This window comes from Thunnus albacares, chromosome 9 (assembly GCF_914725855.1).
Source record: "Thunnus albacares chromosome 9, fThuAlb1.1, whole genome shotgun sequence".
NCBI lineage: Eukaryota > Metazoa > Chordata > Actinopteri > Scombriformes > Scombridae > Thunnus > Thunnus albacares.
In genome coordinates, this window is record NC_058114.1 from 13,802,568 (window position 1) to 13,821,676 (window position 19,109).

A 19,109-nucleotide genomic window follows, 5' to 3' on the forward strand; every position below is an offset into this window, starting at 1 on the left:
GAGAAAGAGAGGGGGCCAGTGTTGGGAGAGAAGGGAGAGTTAAATGGCAAGCTTGTGAAAAAGACCTTCCTGCCTTCTGTCCAGGTCTAACAAATGGTCTGGATCAGTAGCTTCAGGGGCTTCACTGCTAAATTGATTCTAGAGCCAGAACAGCAAGTTGTTGATGCCCTCTGCTATTTGTGTTTATCAGCCAATTATATCAGAAGTGTTGTTGTTATTGTCTGAAACAGAATGTTTTATTTGTTTTCTTGCTGTGGGCCTACTTATCAAAAAGATTCCTGCGCCTTTGCAAAATGCTTTATATGCATTTTGGAGAGAAATAAAATCATTATCAATAAGGAATCTCTCAGTATCTGTCACTTACTTCGGAAGGTGAATGTCCTCTTCTGCAGCAGCGCCTCTATAATATATTTTATTTTTTACCCACAGAGCTGTCCTCCTCCATGCCATTGGACAGTGACATGAAGAAACAGGAGCACCTGTGGCAAAATCGCTCACCCAACTTCCTGGCAGAGAAGGCCTTCAATGCTGCCGTAGCAGCGCTCCAACCACACTGTGCTATCTGTTCACTCTTCTGTCCGTACACAAAGGTACAGCCAGACACTGCAGGAGAAGCACATACTGTATGAAGTAGTAACGGTATTAGTTGTAGCAGCTCAGCAGAATCAGTGGTTATAGGAGTGCAGAAGGTTAGTAGTATTAGTAATGTTGGTCACTTAGTATTCTGAGCAGCGGGAGATCAGGTGTAACAAGTAATTGCAACTGCATAGCAAAAAAATAGTGTAGTTAATTTAAACTGTGCCAAAAATGCAAAAAGAGGAAGGATTTTAAACCATTTCTCTATGTGACTGCCAATGACAAGAATTGTACCATAACAGTATTTGGCAGTTGAGCATGAAAGTCTTCTAGAAAGAGGAAACAGTATTTTGATGAAAATGTATCATCTCAAGATCTACTAATTAGCTTTTACATAGCTCAGTTACTATTAAATGACGTACTTGTTATCACATGATTGAAATTCTATACACTTCTTATATACAAATTCAAATTTACCAAGGGAATATTGTGAGATGCAACATCTGGAGTTTTCTTAAAGATTAAACTAATTCTGAGTTACGGCTCAAATCATTGCATTATTTATTTATTTTAACTAGTCAGAAATCAACATAAATTTAATCCAATCCATCATCTTTTTTTCCACGGTGACCATTTTCAGCCACACAAAGACGTCTTCATCACGAATGACACCCAGCGCGCCTCGCTTCCCCGTCATGGCAGTCTAACTCGTCCTCTGGTCCCAGAGATGTGCTTCAGCGTTGGGGCAGGAAATACTGAGCCTCCGCCCACCAACTGTCACATCGGAGAGGATGGAACCAGTCTTCTGCTACGCTGTTCCTCTTGCCACATGCAGGTTCATGCCAGTAAGTAAGGTCCATATTTACCTGGATATCTAAATATAAGATGTTCCACCTTTTTGTTTGTTTGTTTTTTTTTTAAGATGAGCAGTAAAAAAATAAATCCTGGTACAGCACATCACAGGGATAAAGTAGCAATGGCAGTTGTTGAGTAGCAGGTGTGCAAAGTGTTTGTATTCTGATAATGAAAAGTCAACACTCTGCAGCTGCAGGAAGCTTTCCAGCAAAGAGAATTAGATAACAGCTTTTACTGTAAAGCTGCCCCAGGAAGTGTGAGTGCAGCCACTGAGAGCAGCTTAGCTTAGATTACCTGTTGGTAGTTGGTTGTCATTTATTTATATATTTATGTTATTTATTTATATTTTTAAAGGAAGGCTTCACCAATTTTCAAGTTGATTCCCATCTGGCTGCAAAAGTCTGCCGGGTGACGGGAAAAGTGTCACCCGGCAGACTTTGTAGATCTGCCTTACACTATAAACTACGTTTCCTCCTGTTCTGTAGTGATGCCTTCAAGGCACTGGGTTGTGCTAGCAGTAGGGAAAAGCAGACACTAAAATATCATACTACTAAATACTTTAAAATATCAATATATTTGGAAGAAAACTAGTTGTAGTAGAAAAGTAGGCCATATATCTTGCTGTGGAATCAGACACAACAGAGAGTGAAGGAGGAAGTGACCACAGGAGTGATGTTACAGCCACAGCCTAACACACAAACTTCCCAGTGCTGAGTTTCTCCGTGATTCCGCCGACAACGAACCAGAGAAAAGCTGAACCTAACACAAAAAACAACTAACTTTACAATATAATGTCGGAGCAGAGATGCGGCGCTACTATTACAACTTATGAGTCCGCTGTGGAATCAGACAAAACGGAGTATAGAAGAAAAAGTGACCACCGGAGTGATGGTACAGCTGATAGAGAGGCGCTGTAGCCGAAGTGGCTTAACAGCAGCGACTGATGGAGACAGACTGAAAACTCAGTGCTTCAACAAACTTCACGGTGCTTAAGTAAACTTGACTTTGTTTCTCACAGAATATTATATCAGACTTTGCCATATCTGTATACAGAACAACACAATAGCGACTGTGTGTTACCTGTAACTTTTGGCTGCATCCAAATGGAGCTTAATCTGGTCCTGGTTCCTCATCGTCCTAAACCATAAACCAGAAACAGTGTTTGATTGCAGTTTTTCACCCCTTCATCCACGATTGTTTCCCAAACCAAGCTGAAATAGAGACTGCAGACACAGAGCTTCTTTGACCGTCCACCAGCACCTGCAGCTCTGACAGCAACTCTGTCTGGTGTGCAGCTCTCAGTCAGATTGCAATGATCCGCATAACGAACTCCAGCACGTCGTTTGTTTTATGATCCTTGCACACCAGTACAATATATCCAAACTGATGAGGAAAAATGTTTTTTAAATGAATATAAGCCTCAGTAAAGAGATAAAACACTCAATAACTATGTCTCTAACTGGCCGCTCTGCTGGGAAACCCACCTGCCTTCCATAAACACACCATCAGTAGTGGATCGGACGGGATCGTGCACAGTGCATTCTGGTTGTTGTAGGATTCCCCCCTTGAGAGCGAAAGGGGAATTTACAGTCTTTTTCTCAGTTTTCTCTACTCCAAGGGCACCAATTTCAAAGATAATTGCTCATTTCTACTACATAGGTGACCTAGGTTTAAGAAATAATCATATTTACAGCGGTGAAATTTCCCTTTGATTCATTAGGCAGATCATTTTTACAAACATGAACAAAATCTCCAGCAAACCTGCAATAAAATTAAAGATATTACAGTGTAGTTAACAGCAATCACACACAAAGACGGGCATCCTTATGTGATGTGAAATATTTATATATCTGAGCAAAAAAACTCAAACTTGTGTGGATTTCAGATAGTTTCTGTCATTGAGAACACACACACACACACAGTAATGTGCAGACCAGTGTGAGCTTCAATGCACGTCCATTAACACTCTTAAGTACAACATGCTTCATTCACCCCACTAATCATTTTCGGCTATCAGACACCACCCTGAAGGCAACATACTCAAAAACAATTGGTGAAGTGAAAGAAATATGTAATGCTGGTGGTTAGTATTGAAATGCTTTATTTAAAAAACAAACAAACAAAAAAAAAAAAACAGGAACGTTTTTTTTTTTGCTTCCTGTTTAGTGTTGTAGAAAAGTTGTATTTGATTCTGTTCAGCAGTTGGAGACTAGTAGCTGTGGGCTTACTGCTGTTTGATTTATAACACCCAGAATCTTCCACTACTATTCTCTTTTCACAACTTTTTTTTTTAAACCCTGGACTCCTGAGACCACTGTTGGGAAAATAGGAAGCACAGAAGATGAGATTCCAATACAGCAGTGCAACAAACTGTCTGCTCAATTCCCCTGTTGCCTCACTCAGCGAGGCTTGCCAATTTAACTCTTCTTGACTTGGGTTAAACTAGCTGAGATGCTTCTCAAGAAACACACGGGCCTCTCTGAAGGCAGCATACCATACACTTCCCCAGCTCTTGTTTACCCTGCTTTCTGCACTTCAGTATTTTTCACAAAGAAAGTAGACTTTTAAGGGCATATGGCCTCTGACAAAGCAAAGCATGAAAGGACAAGCAGCTTGTTAACATTGTGTGAGCGAGTTAGCTCTGGGGATCTCTATGTGCTTGGTTATACTTCTCATTGCCGAATGGTATGATCAGTTGTCTAGACTAAACCAAAAAGTGTGTGTGTGTGTGTATTTTAAAAAAACATTTATTTATTAGCAAGGGAGTGTGTGTATTTCAAAAAAAGAGTAGCATGTGTAATAAATTGAGTCATTTTTATAATAAGAGTGGTGTTTGCTTTTTACAAGCGTCTGTATGTGTGGATGTTTTGTGTCAGGCATCACATATAGCCAGATAAATTACACACACACACACACACACACACACACACGCAAACACACTAACCCTCCTGGGCTCTTATTATCCCTCAAGCTGGAGTACCTTCAAAAAGGCCAGTTCATTAGGCATCCAGGGATGAGCTGGGCTCAGCTGGGGAAGCAGCACTTCTATTGATAAGAGGTCATGAAGCAGAAACAACTCCTGTCAGAAACACCAGCTCTGCGCTCCATCCCTGTGATCCTCATTGTTTCGGAAGTGGACGTCCAACTAAAAATCATTCAGACCTGTCAAGGTGTTATGTAAACGCACAGGCCTTTCAGTTTAGAAGCTTAAATTGTCAACAATGAAGTGTGAAGAAACTGGTTAAAAAGCAGGTTTTGGTGTCAAGTGCTTTACAGAAGAAACCAAAAATGAGACAAAATCATAACGATTAGAAAAATGGGGAAAGTGTTTAGTAAATTGCCACAGAGGCTATCCTTACTGAATACCAGCATCCTCATCTGGAACTAGAAGTGTCCTGTAAAGGTGATATATATGGGATAGAGCTGTGAGGTTATTAAACTCTCCTCTCTTACAGGTTGTTATGGTGTAAAGCCAGACTCTGTCGGTGAGTCATGGACATGCTCCAGGTGTGCAGCAGGTGCCTGGACAGTGGTGAGTAGCAGCACTACTAAATGCTAAAAAAAAAAAAAAAAATGTTGTGGTGTGTGTGTGTGGATGGTGGGAATTTCCCCCCATCTGGTCTATATATCCCTGCCTTTACTGATTTATTTTATCCCCGGTGGGGTCAAAAATTTATCCCCCTCATAGTGATTTATGCTGCCATATAATTTGGAGTACATATATACAGTCTCTTTTTTTTTTATTTTTTTAGATATTTTATATGTGCTGTAAAATCTGTAGATCATGTCCAGCAGCTATTACGATACCAAACCAATTTAATGTCTTGAAAAAGACTGGATTAGCTCATGTATGGGAACTCAGAGGATCTGGGACATTGTGTCTTGCTTCTCACTGACTGCTTAAACTTCATTTTCATTTGCTTTTTGTCTTCCAGGAGTGTTGTCTCTGTAACTTGAGGGGTGGAGCCTTGAAAACTACCACAGATAACCGGTACGTGGCACATTCTTGGGTTTTGTCATGTATTTTTCGCTAACAATATCACAAATGCCAAAACGTGGGGAGTATTAAAATGTCCTGCCATAATAAAACAAAACAAACAAACAACAACAGTATGTTTAAATTGACAACATTAAGCTACTTAAGCTTATTATCGCTTATGCAGGAATGGAAATAAACCACATTATAGGTTTCCTTTCAAAATATAAGTCACTGACACATTTTCTGCCAAGTACTGTCTAGTTTTAGAGACACTGTAGTCCTGTAAATATTGACTTATTTAGTTTCCATCATGGATTGATGCAATTTTGAAATTTTGTTGACAATTATTGATTATAATAATAATAATAATTATTATTATCTATTAGTTCTACATTTGTTGATCTACAAAAGCTTAAAGATTTTGTGGTGTTGCTCTCTGTAACCAGGTGGGTCCATGTCATCTGTGCCATCGCTGTGGCTGAAGCTCGCTTTGTCAACGCCATCGAGAGGGAGCCAGTGGATGTCAGTGCTGTTCCAGAAACACGCAAGAATCTGGTAAGTTTAGGCACACACAGCAAGAAAAGCTTCATACATCACTTTCATGGTATAATGTGATGTCAAGCAGGCAGATTAAAAAAAAAAAACACAAAAAAAAAACTTAACTTACTTAATAATGGCTTTTCTCTTTGAAGAAAATTACCATCTTCTCCGTACTCATTGCTCACTGCAGTTGTTATGAATTTCACTCTTTATCCTTGATCTCCTTTTCTTACTCTATAGTCTTTTCCTACATTAAACCAAATTACTGTCTTTCTTGCTCACTGCGCCTGTATCCATCACTCTCTCCGTTACCCTCCCTCCTTCCCTGGTGGATGGATAGATCGTGTTTTTGCGAGCTGTGGAGGACATGGGGTAAAACAGATGTGCTGAGGGGGAATGGCTGAATAATCAGCTGTCATTTCTCACTGCGCCAAATGAACTGCATCGATCCCGTGGGCAGGAGGCAATTTCCCCATTGCTGCCGCGTCTTTGAACACAACTCCCTCCCTCCATTTTCTCTCTCCATCTCTCCTTCCCTAGATCTGCCCCCCCACCATTCACCCAATCCCACTTCAAGGCAGCAGCACTGCTTGCCGGCGCATTATCACAAATCTACAAATAATGTCACCTCTCTCCCTCCCCTTCTCTCTGAATAATCTATCAAAGACAAGCTGGGTGACATTTGCATCCGAGTGCTGTCAAAGCAGGTTTCCTCCATCTCTTCTTAAAAGGCCATGAGAAGAAGCTCTGTGGTCTAATGATTCGGATGACTGGGCTAATCAAATGTGAACATGCACCCTTGGAAACAGTTTATATTGCACTGTGTTCAGCAATCTGCGTTTCCCCCCCATCTTTGAACATTTGGAGAGATTTCACAATAGCTGCTTTGTGCCTTTATGATTTCAGAATTTCTCAGGCACAGTTATGCTGTGCAAATCCTTAAAAGATGTACCATTCCCGGAAGTAGTGTTGAATTTTGCGCTTAGGGTTACTCCGATTTCTGTTCTTGTTGGAAAACAGCCTCAAGCTAGGCAAGGCAAGCTGCTTTAGTAAATCATCATACAATCTGTAAAATCTGTTGTTTTCTACCTTCCCTTGCAAGTCCATTCAATGTGCAGGGCCTGGTATTTGTATTTGTATCTGTATTTGTTGAGGCAGCAAAATTATTTGTATTTGTAATCGAGTAAAAGTGCAAATAGGCGTAAAAATCCTGTTTTTGTTTTTGCTACACTTTTAATTTTAAGATATTTAAGTGTTAAGTGAGTCTCCCACATCATAGATGACTGTGCTGACTACTTTTGTGCCACTGCATAGACAGACCTGGAGCTATTTATACACCCGTAACACAGAGACATCACAGCGTTTAAGGTGTAGGGAAGAACTTCAAAGGCGATTATTGCTTTGTACGTTTCATTTATTGCCTATTTTTTACAACCTAACTTTGGGGAAAGGGGAACAACAGGTTATAGAGAGTCCCTTGAGAGCACTTTGCACATGTCCGTAGCTCAGTTTTATCTATGGCAAACACTCATGTAGGAGGTCGATGCGACTCCCCTCGTTGAGAGCTGCTGACTGAAGTAACAGTGCAGCAGAGGAGAGAGACTGAGATGGTGATGTAACTGACCTGCATGCTGTTATTTGACATGTTTTTTTTTCTTCCCGAAAACAAATAATTTTTACAATAGTTGTTCGAAATAAATATTCAGAAAAAACCCCTATTTGTGTTTTTCCAAATACAGTATTCAGATTCGGTTCCACACCTAGTCCATTCTGCTGTTAACGGAAACATACCAAAACAATAATTTATCAGTTTTGTTACTAGCTACTGTTCTATCTCAGGAGTAGTGGAGTAGTTGTCGTCCAGATGGCCAATAAATCTTCAGGTCACCCACAACTTTGCATTAAACTCAAAACTTTTAAGAGAAAGACTCAAAAAATACACTTGAAACTGGTAGAGTTCAATGTGAATAGGTTTACTGTGCATAAAGAGTAATACAAAGCAAACCGATGCCTTTATCCCAGGATAAAGAAAAACCTAATGTAAAATCATAAAACATCATATTATATACTTTTCACAACCCTTCCTACTGTGGAGCTTATTTTCTAGACTCCACCTCGTTTTTAACCATATTCAAAACTTTTCTCTCATTGTTGCTGAGTTCATTAGTGACCTTGACGCTTTGGTGATAATCCAAGTATGATTCATCTTAGAAACAATGGTGTCTCAGACTTTTCTAAAATGTATCAGTTGCACTTAGCTTGGAGATAATAATGTCATCAACATCTTCCACATTTCTCGAGATAAAAATGGGCGTAACAGCCTTGAATCATCGTACACAGAAAATCAAAATGTTAAATTACCAAGTAGCCTTCTTTTTAACTTCCCTGGGAACTGTCTCTTATTGACATAAATGTTAAACATTGGTTTGATCATGGAAAGGCAGTTTCCACCACATAGTGTACTTTAGAGGTTAGCGTCCATCAGCGTGCATTGATGTCTGTCACAGTGGGAGCTTTTTCCAGTCCTACTGTTAGGCGACACCAGAGTCAGAAATTTTTCAAATGTTGCACACAGTGGCTTCAATCAGGTTAAAGGATACGTTCAAAATTTTTCAAGTCAGTCATAAAACAATAGTGAGATGACCTTGTTGAACATTGAAGCAGGTTTTGCTCGCTGTTATCATTCCTCCCGTTCATACTGACCGTTAGAATATCCCGTCAGCTGTTCAGCTACAGTTGAAGGATAGTAACTAAAAGAGTGAATTTGGCACTAAAAAGACAGTAACCTTGAAAGATACTGACTTGATTTGATTCATTTGGAGCCTCATATTGGCTTCAAATAAACTTTTGAATCCATTTTTTGCGCTGAATGAGGCCTGTGGATTTTGTCCTCCAACAATTACATTGAAAGTGCATTATGAAAGGATATCTTAATGGCCAGTATGAAAAGGAGGAATGATTACAGCAAGAAAAACACGTCAATGTTCATATGGGCACCTGACTATTGTGTTAGGTCAGACTTGAAAATTGAACCTGTCCTTTTTAGAGGATAAAAGAAGTCAGGACTTGGGTGATTTTTGTGAAAATGTGACTGTTTTTGAAATGCATGTAAAATGTAAATATAAGAGCAAGGTGGAATGAGGTATAAACAAGAATACATGTAATGTTTCATCCCTGCAGCTCTGGTGTCACTGCGTGCCTGTGACTTGAGCAGAAATAGCAGCTGGTGAATTATCACACAGCAGAGCTTTGTTGAGAGCAGTTGTACATTTCTCTGCTCCAGTACAAAAATGAAGTATTGGCACTTTAATAAAGAATTTTTATTTCTTATTGATCGTCGATGCGCTGCGCTACAGCTGCACGCTGTGTGATTTGTCAAAACGAGGAGACACAGACAAGAGGGATGAACGAGGAAGGATGAGAATGAGAGAGAGAGAGAGAGAGAGGGATTGGAAAAACAGACTGTGTGGGATGATAATCACAATAAAAACATACAGAAAGATACTAGTCACATACCGTGAGGATAACGGGTTGAGTCTGTTTAAGCATGATGTCGTGTGTAAAACACGTAGTTCTATTTGTCTCTAATCAAATGTATTACTTGGCAGGTGATTTTTCAAAAAAAAAAAAAAAAAATTTCATCGGGATTTTGAAGTGAGATAATGTTTCTGAAACACGCCAGGGGCTGCCCCTGATGTCTTGAGAAGATAACTCAATATGACAGGCCAAATTCCCTTACATGCCATTATTCTCTTTCCTTATTGCATCTCGGCTTTTCATCTGTCTCTCTTTTGTTCTCTACCATTTTAACCCGAATCCATGGACAAATGAGGGCTCGGGTAGGCACGTGTGAAGACGAAGCGAGGGAGACATGAAGGGTTGAAGGATTTGAAGTGATTTGAAAAGATGAATGAAGGTTGTATGTGTGTGTGTGTGTGTGTGTGTGTGTGTGTGTGTGTAGGGTGGTACCTGGCAAAGTGGCTCAGCAGTGAGCAGACCAAAGATGTGGTTGAGTGGCGGTAATTTCACACTTAGGATGTGGGGATGGAATGAAGGGATTTGAAGGGGAAAGTGCTCCAAGGGAGAATAGCCAATTCCTTGAAGGATTGTGCAAGAGTAGGGGATGAACAAGTGATGCAAGACGCCAAAAAAGATGCAACAGGAAAGAAAAAAAGATGTCATAGCAGCGGTTCAGGCTGCTGTTATTAACAAATATGAAGTTGCTCTTTAAGAAAGCCTTGACATTTTCTGAGTCGGGGAAAAAGAGCTACCTTTGACTGCTGACACTGATGACTGCACAAGCGTGTTATGCGCAAAGCTGAAAACATCTATTCTATTTTTAATGAGTCGAAACCTGTTAGAGCGCCAAACAGAATCAAAGATCTGAGAGGAGAAAATGGTTACACTGCTGATTCCTCCACAGTCTCTTGTTTCTTGAGATGCCCTACAATTCCTGCAATGTGTCTATGTGCCAGACCAGAACAGTGAAATGAGTTTTGTGGATAACTTGTAGTCTGTGTTTCAACCTTCTTGGAGACACAGTTTTTCCACGATTGTGAAACAATGTGATGTTCATTCGGTTCAGACAACTATTAAGCGTCACCCCTTTTGGACACCGTTTTTCTAAGCTTCTTGTGATTCTTATAAAGATTATCAACATCAACAGCCTCAGTGGAAACTTTGACAGTGTTGGGACTTTTCCTACATGAATAAAATCCTGACTGGCAACAGCAAGTTCACTGAAACTGTAGCCTGAGATCTGTACTTTTGGAGGAGGATCTGTGATTGTGAAACAAGTGTTTGCACAGTTAAACTTTTAGGTTCACTAGCATTGAAAGAAACCAATTGTTACTTAACTTCAACCTGTTCAACCTGAACCACAGGACCATAACAACATTCTTGTGGTCCTTTAATGTCCATGAAAGAGAATTCAAGAAATAAATTTGTCTCCAGTCTGAATTACCAACTAAAGTCTTTATTTTTTTGTCTTCATTGCAGAAGTGTGTGTTCTGCCACGGCAAGAACGCCAATCAGAACCGTGGCGCCTGCATCCAGTGCTCATACGAGAACTGCGCCACCTCTTTCCATGTCACCTGCGCCCAAATTGCTGGAGTCGTCATGACGCCAGCCGACTGGCCCTATGTGGTGTCCGTCACCTGCCACAGGCATAAAAGGGTCACTCCAAAGGTAAGTGCAGATCAAAGCAAAGCTACTTACATATAATTGTTTTGAAAAAGTCAAAATTGTCTCACTGTTTCTTTTTGTGATGTTAAAAAGTGACTCTTTAATCTGTTGGTATTTTTGTGGGGGCAGCAGGAGCCTTGAACTTTGAGACATACACTATAAACTAGAAGAGTCGCTAGTTTCACTTTACACATCTCTTACTTGAGTCAGATTTAATAGTTTTTCAGCATCAGTTTGTAGAAACTCAGACGTTCCCTTCACAGAGAAGATGATTTGAATATATTTTCTAGCCCCTCCCTACATTAATAACTATGTTTTATAATTGAATTCAAGCTTTAGCCCCTCTTTTTGTTTTGGTTTTAGGTATTTAGCGTTTGATCGTATCTTTCCTCTATTTTTCTCAAAAGACAGGACCCAGACTGGATGAACACACAAGCTGTAGCGAGGTTTGATCCTGTTTGAATCTATCTTAACCTCAAGCTCTCTGTCTGGGGTTTTTTTCTCCCCTCAGCCTCGGACAGCACCCAAAGGCACTCAGGGTCCGAACCTGGGTCAGAGGGTGATTGGTCGCAACAGTGACGGCTGGTACTACCACTGCACCATCATTGGCATAGCAACGCAGACGTTCTACGAGGTCAACTTTGAAGACGGCTCATACTGTGACAATCTGCACCCAGAAAACATATTAGTGAGTGCTCCTAACAGGCTAGTTAGACTCCTGCCATTGCGCAATTTACAGAGATAACTTCAACAGATGTTTTCTTTTTTTTAAAACCAGCGAGAAATATCCTAGCAACTGTTTTATGCTTTGTAGCTTGAGCATCTTGTTAAATGGAAAATATAATGACTGAATTTAAATTCAAATAACCTTTAATTAGTCATTGCCATAAGTTAGAAACAAACATAGGTTTAATAATATTAAATCCCCAAAGGATTAAATCCACTTCTGAGAGAGAGGTTGAATCAAACAAAAAAATTAAGAATTAAATCAACTTATATTGTAAAACAGCAAAACATTGAGGGAACTTGATATGAACCTTTTGCTGCCTATTAAAATACTTCAGTTTGAATTGCAGATAAGTGGAAAGTCTTACGTCCAACTGCATTTAATAATAGAGACATTATGGAAATCCTATAATTTCATAGCAGGGAAAAAACATCCTGTCTGTTAACTGCCTTGTGTCAGTTGCAAATATTCAGTAATGTATGCAAATCAGGTCCATTATAAAATAACACATGTAGACCTCTTAAATGTCATTTTTCTGACTTGTATTCTTGCCTCCTTCATCTCCTCCCCGTTTCCTCCTCCTCCTTCAGAGTCATGACTGCTTGCGGAGCGGCCCTCCTGAGGTGGGGGAGTTGATTGTGGTCAGCACACCCGAAGGTCAGATCCTGAACGCTTCCTTTGTCAAACAGCACACCCACAAGTTCTACCAGGTGAGAAAAAACAAAAACATAACATAACTGCTAGAAATTACTATCACAGTATTACTGCTCAACCTGCTTAGGTGTCTATAATCAAGACGCCCCCCAGTCAACATGTGGTTTAGATATCTGAATCTGGAACTGTCTGGATAAATCTCTGTTGAGTAAAATAATAGAAAACAATCCCATAGCAACTGCTGTTAAAATTTTTATTTTAATATATGATGCACCGATCCACCTGTTTGGTATCTGCCCATATACTGACTTTATCAAGCTGATAGCTGATAAGATTTCAGCGAAATGTGACTGATCTTTATTGAATACAGTTTCTTCTTCAGTGTTGTTAAAAAAAAAAAAAAGTGCTAGATTCTGCTGTTACATTATTCTCAAACTCAATTTTCTACGCAGTGAGGTAGCAAATTTTAAATTTAGGTGAGCAGTCATATCAGATTGGCATTCAGTATTGGCATTTACTCTGAGTCGGTATTAAGAGAGAGAAAAAGTTGTATTGGCGCATCAAGATAGCTTTTAGCAATGTTTCTAATTCCCAACTGTAATGTGTGTAACTATGAATCATTCCAAGCTGCATCAAACAGTAAAAAGCATGTTTTACTAAGGTGTGGTGCAGAAAACACTGTTGGGCCAGTGCTCTGTAAGAAACTATATCATTTAGATTTTATTCATTCCTCTGATGCTCCTCTAGAGAGAATTTATAGGACACTTTGTTTAATGGCTTTGCCACTTGCTGGTTTGGTTCTCCTGATCTGGTATTTATCAACATGGGAAAAGCTTGGCTGCCCTTGTAGATTATAGAGGAGCAGTTTGATACAGTGTGGCATTAAAACATGAAGTGGAAAGATTTAGCATCACTAGTGCATGCTGGGGAAAGTGCTTGCTAAGTGAAAAATGCAGAATTGAAGAAGATTCTGAAACTGGTGTCAGAGGAGGCCATCTTGAAAGTCACTTACACAGATATACACAAGTCTGCATTAGCAGACAAGGTTAAGTGAGGGTGTTCATCTTAGATAGTGACATAACGCTGATTTTGTGAGCAGATCTGTCTGGGTGTTCTTCCACACATGGCACAAACAGAGCAAGGATAGAGTTTAAGGACGCTGCAGGTCACTTACAGTCTCTGTGTTAAAACATCAGATAAACGCCTGAAATATAATGTGTAAAATATTGAACCAGCTTTCCAGATTGTTACTGGTGAGCTCTGAAAGACGTTCTCAAAGACAGTTAATAGGTTTTTTTGTGTGTGTGTGTGTGTTTCCTCAGATGGCATATCTGTAAATGCACCACAATTCTATTTCTTGTGTCTGTATTCACAAGGAGTTTCTCAGTGTTACTCGTTGGCTGCATTACCGAGAGTCCTGTTAGAGGCCAAGAACACTGTTAAGATGATTTAAAAACAAGCCTCCAGCTGGTCGTTGTGTCAGGGAGCGACAACACTGACCTTGTCCCTTTTTTCTCAAAATGATTTAAAATCTACATTTACATTTAAAACACTTAGCTGATGCTCTCATCCAGTCAGTAAGCAGCTTTGGGGTTCAGTGTCATGGTCAAGGACGTTTTGACAGGAGCACAAGGTTGTCATAGCTTCCTCTTTATATATTCTTTAGCAATTGTCATCGGATAGGTCCAATGTATTTGGATTTTATGTTTTCATCCTCCTCCATCCATGTGTGCCAAACTATGTTCTCTACTTACAGGAGATACAAACTACATTGTATACTTTATGTACATTTACCTTCAACCACTGTCTGCTTGATTAGAGTGTTGCAGATGTTGGGAGATTAATCCAAATTTGAATTATATCTGCACAGGTTGAGTTTCAGGACCAGAGTCAGCTGATGCTAAAACACTCAGAGATCCATCAGCTGGACCAGGAACTGCCCAAGAGGGTCCGAGCCCGTCTCGTGAGTATTTTACTGAAATTCTGCTCCCGTCTTTGCTCACACACCAGAAGTAGGACATCTATTGTACCAATTTGGCTTAATTGGTACAATAGATTGGATTGATAGCAGATGAAAGTAATATGAAGTGCAGCCTAACAATAACTTGTATTGTTAAATAAAAGGACACAAAGGAAGTTACAGAAAACGGAAATAAAACTATTTATTCAAGCAAGCAGCCAACGCTTTGCAGCCCACAGAGGATGAACGCCTGTGTACGTGTGTGTGTGTGTGGGCGCCAAAACGTGGGTCGTTAGTTTGAATAGATATCCGTTTTATCTGCTAACAGTTTGTTGGTATTCTTCTGAAACTTACATCCAGCTTTGACATGCAAAAAGCTTTGACTCAGGGCCATGTCCAGTGAGGCTTTCCATGAATATTTCAGTCAGAAGAAGAACAGTGGGTAGACTTTTGATATCCCAATCAATTTCAAAGACACTTTGCATGCACAACAGTTTTCACAGACCATGTCCAAGTGGTAAATCTGCCCACGCTTGACGATTAAACAGGACAGATCACAAACTCCAATCTTGCAGGAACTCATGAAATCTGACACGAATGTGTAATATGCGCATTAATCAACCGAGCATCAATACATGCTGCAAAACAACTGAAAACAAAGACGGGGAAAATCTTTGTATGCAGAGATGCAGCAGGTGTTGGACTGAATATGCATTCTCCTTAAACTAACTCTTAATATTGCACTAATGCCTCACCTCACTGTTATCTGAGCTCTTGTTGGTGGTTGACAAGGAATGAATCTATAATCACACCTCCATCCAGCAGCTCTGTTGTAACACAGAACCATGTTTGATTTTTGGCAAGAGCTGACCGAATTAATATCTTACATTTTACATTAATATTTTAATAATACTTGACTGTTCAATGGGTTTCTGAAGGAATATTTGTTTTCAGAAAACAAGAATATTAACATTCTAAATTATTTTATTTTGCAAGATGGGTTTACTTTAGAAACAAGAACTGGAAAGTTGGGCTGAAACTAACAATTAGTTTCATTATTGATTTTTGTTTTGTTTTTATTACTAATCAAGCAATCATTTAGTCCATAAATGTCAGAAAATTGTAAAAAAAACAAAAAAAAAATCAAAATTGTGCAAGGTCTGTCTGACACAACATCCCCCAAAATATTTAATTTAGAATGATATAAAACACATAAGCACCAAATCCTACAACTTCTCAAACTGAGAAGCTGTTTTCAGAGTAGCTGGATATTTGACATTTTGTCTTATTATCAAAATTGTTGGCAATTAATTGTCTGTCATCAATTAATAGACACATCAGCACTACAAGATAATATTAAATATACCAATGTGACAAATATGTTTACCTCAGAATACCAGATAATCTTTCTCGACAATTTGCCTTCATCAAAGCCGCCATGACAAACAAAATTATTGTACTATATGTGTTATAACTGATAATCCTCTCACACGTCCTCAGTTTAAGTGTGAACCTGTCTGTTTTCAGGCTATACCTGTTCCCCAGGAAGAGCTTTCCTCAGCGGATGAAGCCCAAGCAGCCAAACGCCGCCGCCTTCCCTCCGGCTCTGCTCCGCCTGCTGATACCCCCATGGAGACGACAGACCAACCCGCCTGCCCCGTAACTACGCCCCCAGTAGCAGAACCAGCAGCAGAACCTCAAAGTATTAGTACACTGCCGACCTCACAACCTCTGTCCCAGCTCAGCGCTGCCCCCGCCCCAGCCAGCGGTGTTCAGATGGACGCTGAGACCCCAATGGACACGAGCGCCGCCCTCTCCGACACTCTAACGGAGTCAAACCTGGCCTCGGACCCCTCGCTGACTCTGCAGTCAACCCCTTTTCAGTCGACTTTGAACTCTGACCCCCTCCTGTCCGCCCCGTCCCCTCAGCCGCCTCCACAGCACATGTCTGACAGCTACACGCCAAGCAGCGGCTACGTTTCCTACATGGAGACCCTCCTCCACTCACATTTCCCTCAGTACGACGGCCCCGGACACCTGTATTAAAAAAATCAACTCCACTATGTTATTACTCTGCCAACGGAGGCTGAGCCAATAGGAAGTAAGCTAATGGAGGTGGATTCTACTGAGTGCTGTATTAATGGACAAAAACATTTCCCACACCGGCTCTGAGAGCTCAGGGCGGGAGCAGGAAAAGACACGGACACACACAGGCACTCTTTTAATGCATGTTACTTTTCTATTTTTGAGTTAATGTATTTGCAGTGGTGCTTTAGCCTGCTCTGAAGCAGCAGCTAAAGAGGACAAGGCTTTTTTATTTAATAATATTATTATTTGTGTTTTGTTTTTTTTTTGTTTGTTTGTTTTTTGTTTTTGTTTTTTTTCTTTTTAGGTCTTTTGCTTTTACAGATTTTGATCAGCTGCTGTGCTTCTCTCCTCCATCTTGATATAAAACACGTCTCTGGGTGGTATCAACTCCATACCTCGTTGCATTAATTCTACAACAGCACACTCCCATTTTTTTGTACAGGAAGCTAATTACTAAGAAAGCCTCTCAGCAGTGAGGCCCTGGTGGACTTCACTACTACTTCTTTTTTTTTTTTTTTTTTTTTTTTTTTTTGGAATCAAATAACCAGCAACAAAATATCTATTTTTCAATCCAGCTTTGAAACTGTTTGGTGGAACTAAACTGGTCAATAGGAACATTTTCAACTTGGTGTTTTATTGTCGGATTGCAAGAGGAAAAAGGGGTAATGGGGTAAAAATAATGTATTGTAGGGGGGAACTCAGTATTTAAATGTCTTAGTCAGATATTGAAAGAATTAATTGTAATAGAAGAATCATATTGAATGCAAACATTAGTAGATTTGTCTGCAGGATGCATTGAATTTTTGTGAAGATGTGACACAGTAGTTAACAGATGAGACCTTTATGTATTGACGTCATTCAAATGGTCATTTGGCGGCTCCACTTTTCACTTTAAAACTGTCTCAGGGTTCCTACATCTGGAAAATAAATTTAGTTGTAACATGCCGGTCTTCGCACTGTTAAGGAAGTTTAAAACAGCCCTGAAAATTGTTTAAAAAAAAAAAATTTAAAAAAATCACTCAGCCCTAATTGGCATGTGAATATCCGTTGCGTATATTGTCATATTTGCTCCCGTTAACAGTAATCTCCACAATTCTGTAGAGTGATATTTGAACACTGTCACAGTCTGCCTGTTAGCACATGAACTGGCCAGAACTATGAAATCAATTTAAAGAATGAAAATCTTGAATATGTCTCATATTTGGAAATGTAGGAACCCTTAAGTCTTGAAATATTTTGTACCATACTTGGTTAAAATAGTATGTATAAATCAATATTGTATATTATTAACGTTGTCCGTTTTTTTTCTATTAACGTACTTTCCTTCGGGATTAATAAAGTTCTTATCTTATCTTCTTATCTTTCTAGTTCATTTTCTGAATTGATTTCACAAACTTGGCCGATCTAAACTATTACTTTTATTTTTTTACAGATTTAAAACAGGAATATTACTCAGTTTGTACTGATAACTACATGTTTTGTTTTGTTTTTTCTGCATATGGCCATTTTGTGCTACAGTGGTGCTACAGAGACATTAAACTACTGATGGACTGAATTTCCTCAACACTGTCAACTTGTACATACCGCAGGCCTTGTGTATTGTGAATCAAACTTATAAATGTCTTTTCATTTCCCTTTCTCCCTCCCCTCCCCCCCATGTCATCACAACTGATATGTTGGAACACTTCTATGTCCCTTTGTCCAAATGATATTCATCAAAAGAATCTTATTTCATAGGGATTAAAGTGGGTTGCTAGTCGCCAGCTCTTCTGTGTCCTGTGTGTTCAGTAACTTGAAAAGTTCTTCTCTGGTCATATCCCTGAAACATTAAGGGAAAAACATGAGAAACTACCAACACCATCTGCTGATTTATGACATGCCAGCATCTCTGAGTAGGCAATACAGATACAAAATTTTATCACTAATTTTACTGCATATGTCAATATCGTACATTTTTAGGAAACAGTTGTTAAAACTGTCTACAGATAAAATAACCTAACTGTCTCTTTTTGCAGTAAACACCATACCTGAAATTTTTTGCAACAATCCTGTAAACCTACTCATCTGCAATCTGCCTAACATAACCACTTGGCATAAATGGTGTGACTATCACCTCAGTATTTACATAATCACCAGAGCCTCTCAGTATCTCAGAAAACTTAAGGTCTTACTTTTAGTCCAATTTCTGTTCTCTCATTGGTTTACTACAACACATTCTGCTTTGAACATGTTGTCAGCATATGTGCATGAACAGAAGTAGGACCCTTATGAGGGGTAATAACCGTTGGCCTTCCATGGATTAGGGAAAGAAGAGGAGAAGGCAACAATGAATAGTAAATAATGCACTCCTTATATGGGGCCACTTGTTAACTTGTAGTGAGCAGGAGTTAAACATTCAACATGTTATAATTAAGAAATGTGTTTATTTTTTACACTTGGAGTCTAAAAATCTTCACATAATCTTGTAGTTTGAGCTAGTTGGCAATTGAAATCTGAACTGAGGGAACTAATCTGGAAAAAAAACCCATCAGTTTTTCATTTGTAAT

At 39.5% G+C, this 19,109-nt stretch overlaps 1 protein-coding gene across 1 annotated transcript in view; it reads left to right on the forward strand.

Annotated features, from left to right (window-relative positions):
* The window catches only part of kdm4b (lysine (K)-specific demethylase 4B), a 57,003-nt gene extending 38,677 nt beyond the window's left edge, over positions 1–18,326 (forward strand). Inside the window, exons 13-22 of the mRNA XM_044361140.1 lie at positions 430–590; positions 1,217–1,421; positions 4,887–4,963; positions 5,367–5,422; positions 5,857–5,965; positions 10,949–11,137; positions 11,646–11,822; positions 12,452–12,571; positions 14,386–14,478; positions 16,003–18,326. Of these exons, the coding sequence (XP_044217075.1) occupies positions 430–590; positions 1,217–1,421; positions 4,887–4,963; positions 5,367–5,422; positions 5,857–5,965; positions 10,949–11,137; positions 11,646–11,822; positions 12,452–12,571; positions 14,386–14,478; positions 16,003–16,521 (1,706 nt within the window). The 3' untranslated portion in view covers positions 16,522–18,326. The remainder of the gene's footprint in view (positions 1–429; positions 591–1,216; positions 1,422–4,886; positions 4,964–5,366; positions 5,423–5,856; positions 5,966–10,948; positions 11,138–11,645; positions 11,823–12,451; positions 12,572–14,385; positions 14,479–16,002) is intronic.
* Positions 18,327–19,109: the final 783 nt, after the last annotated feature.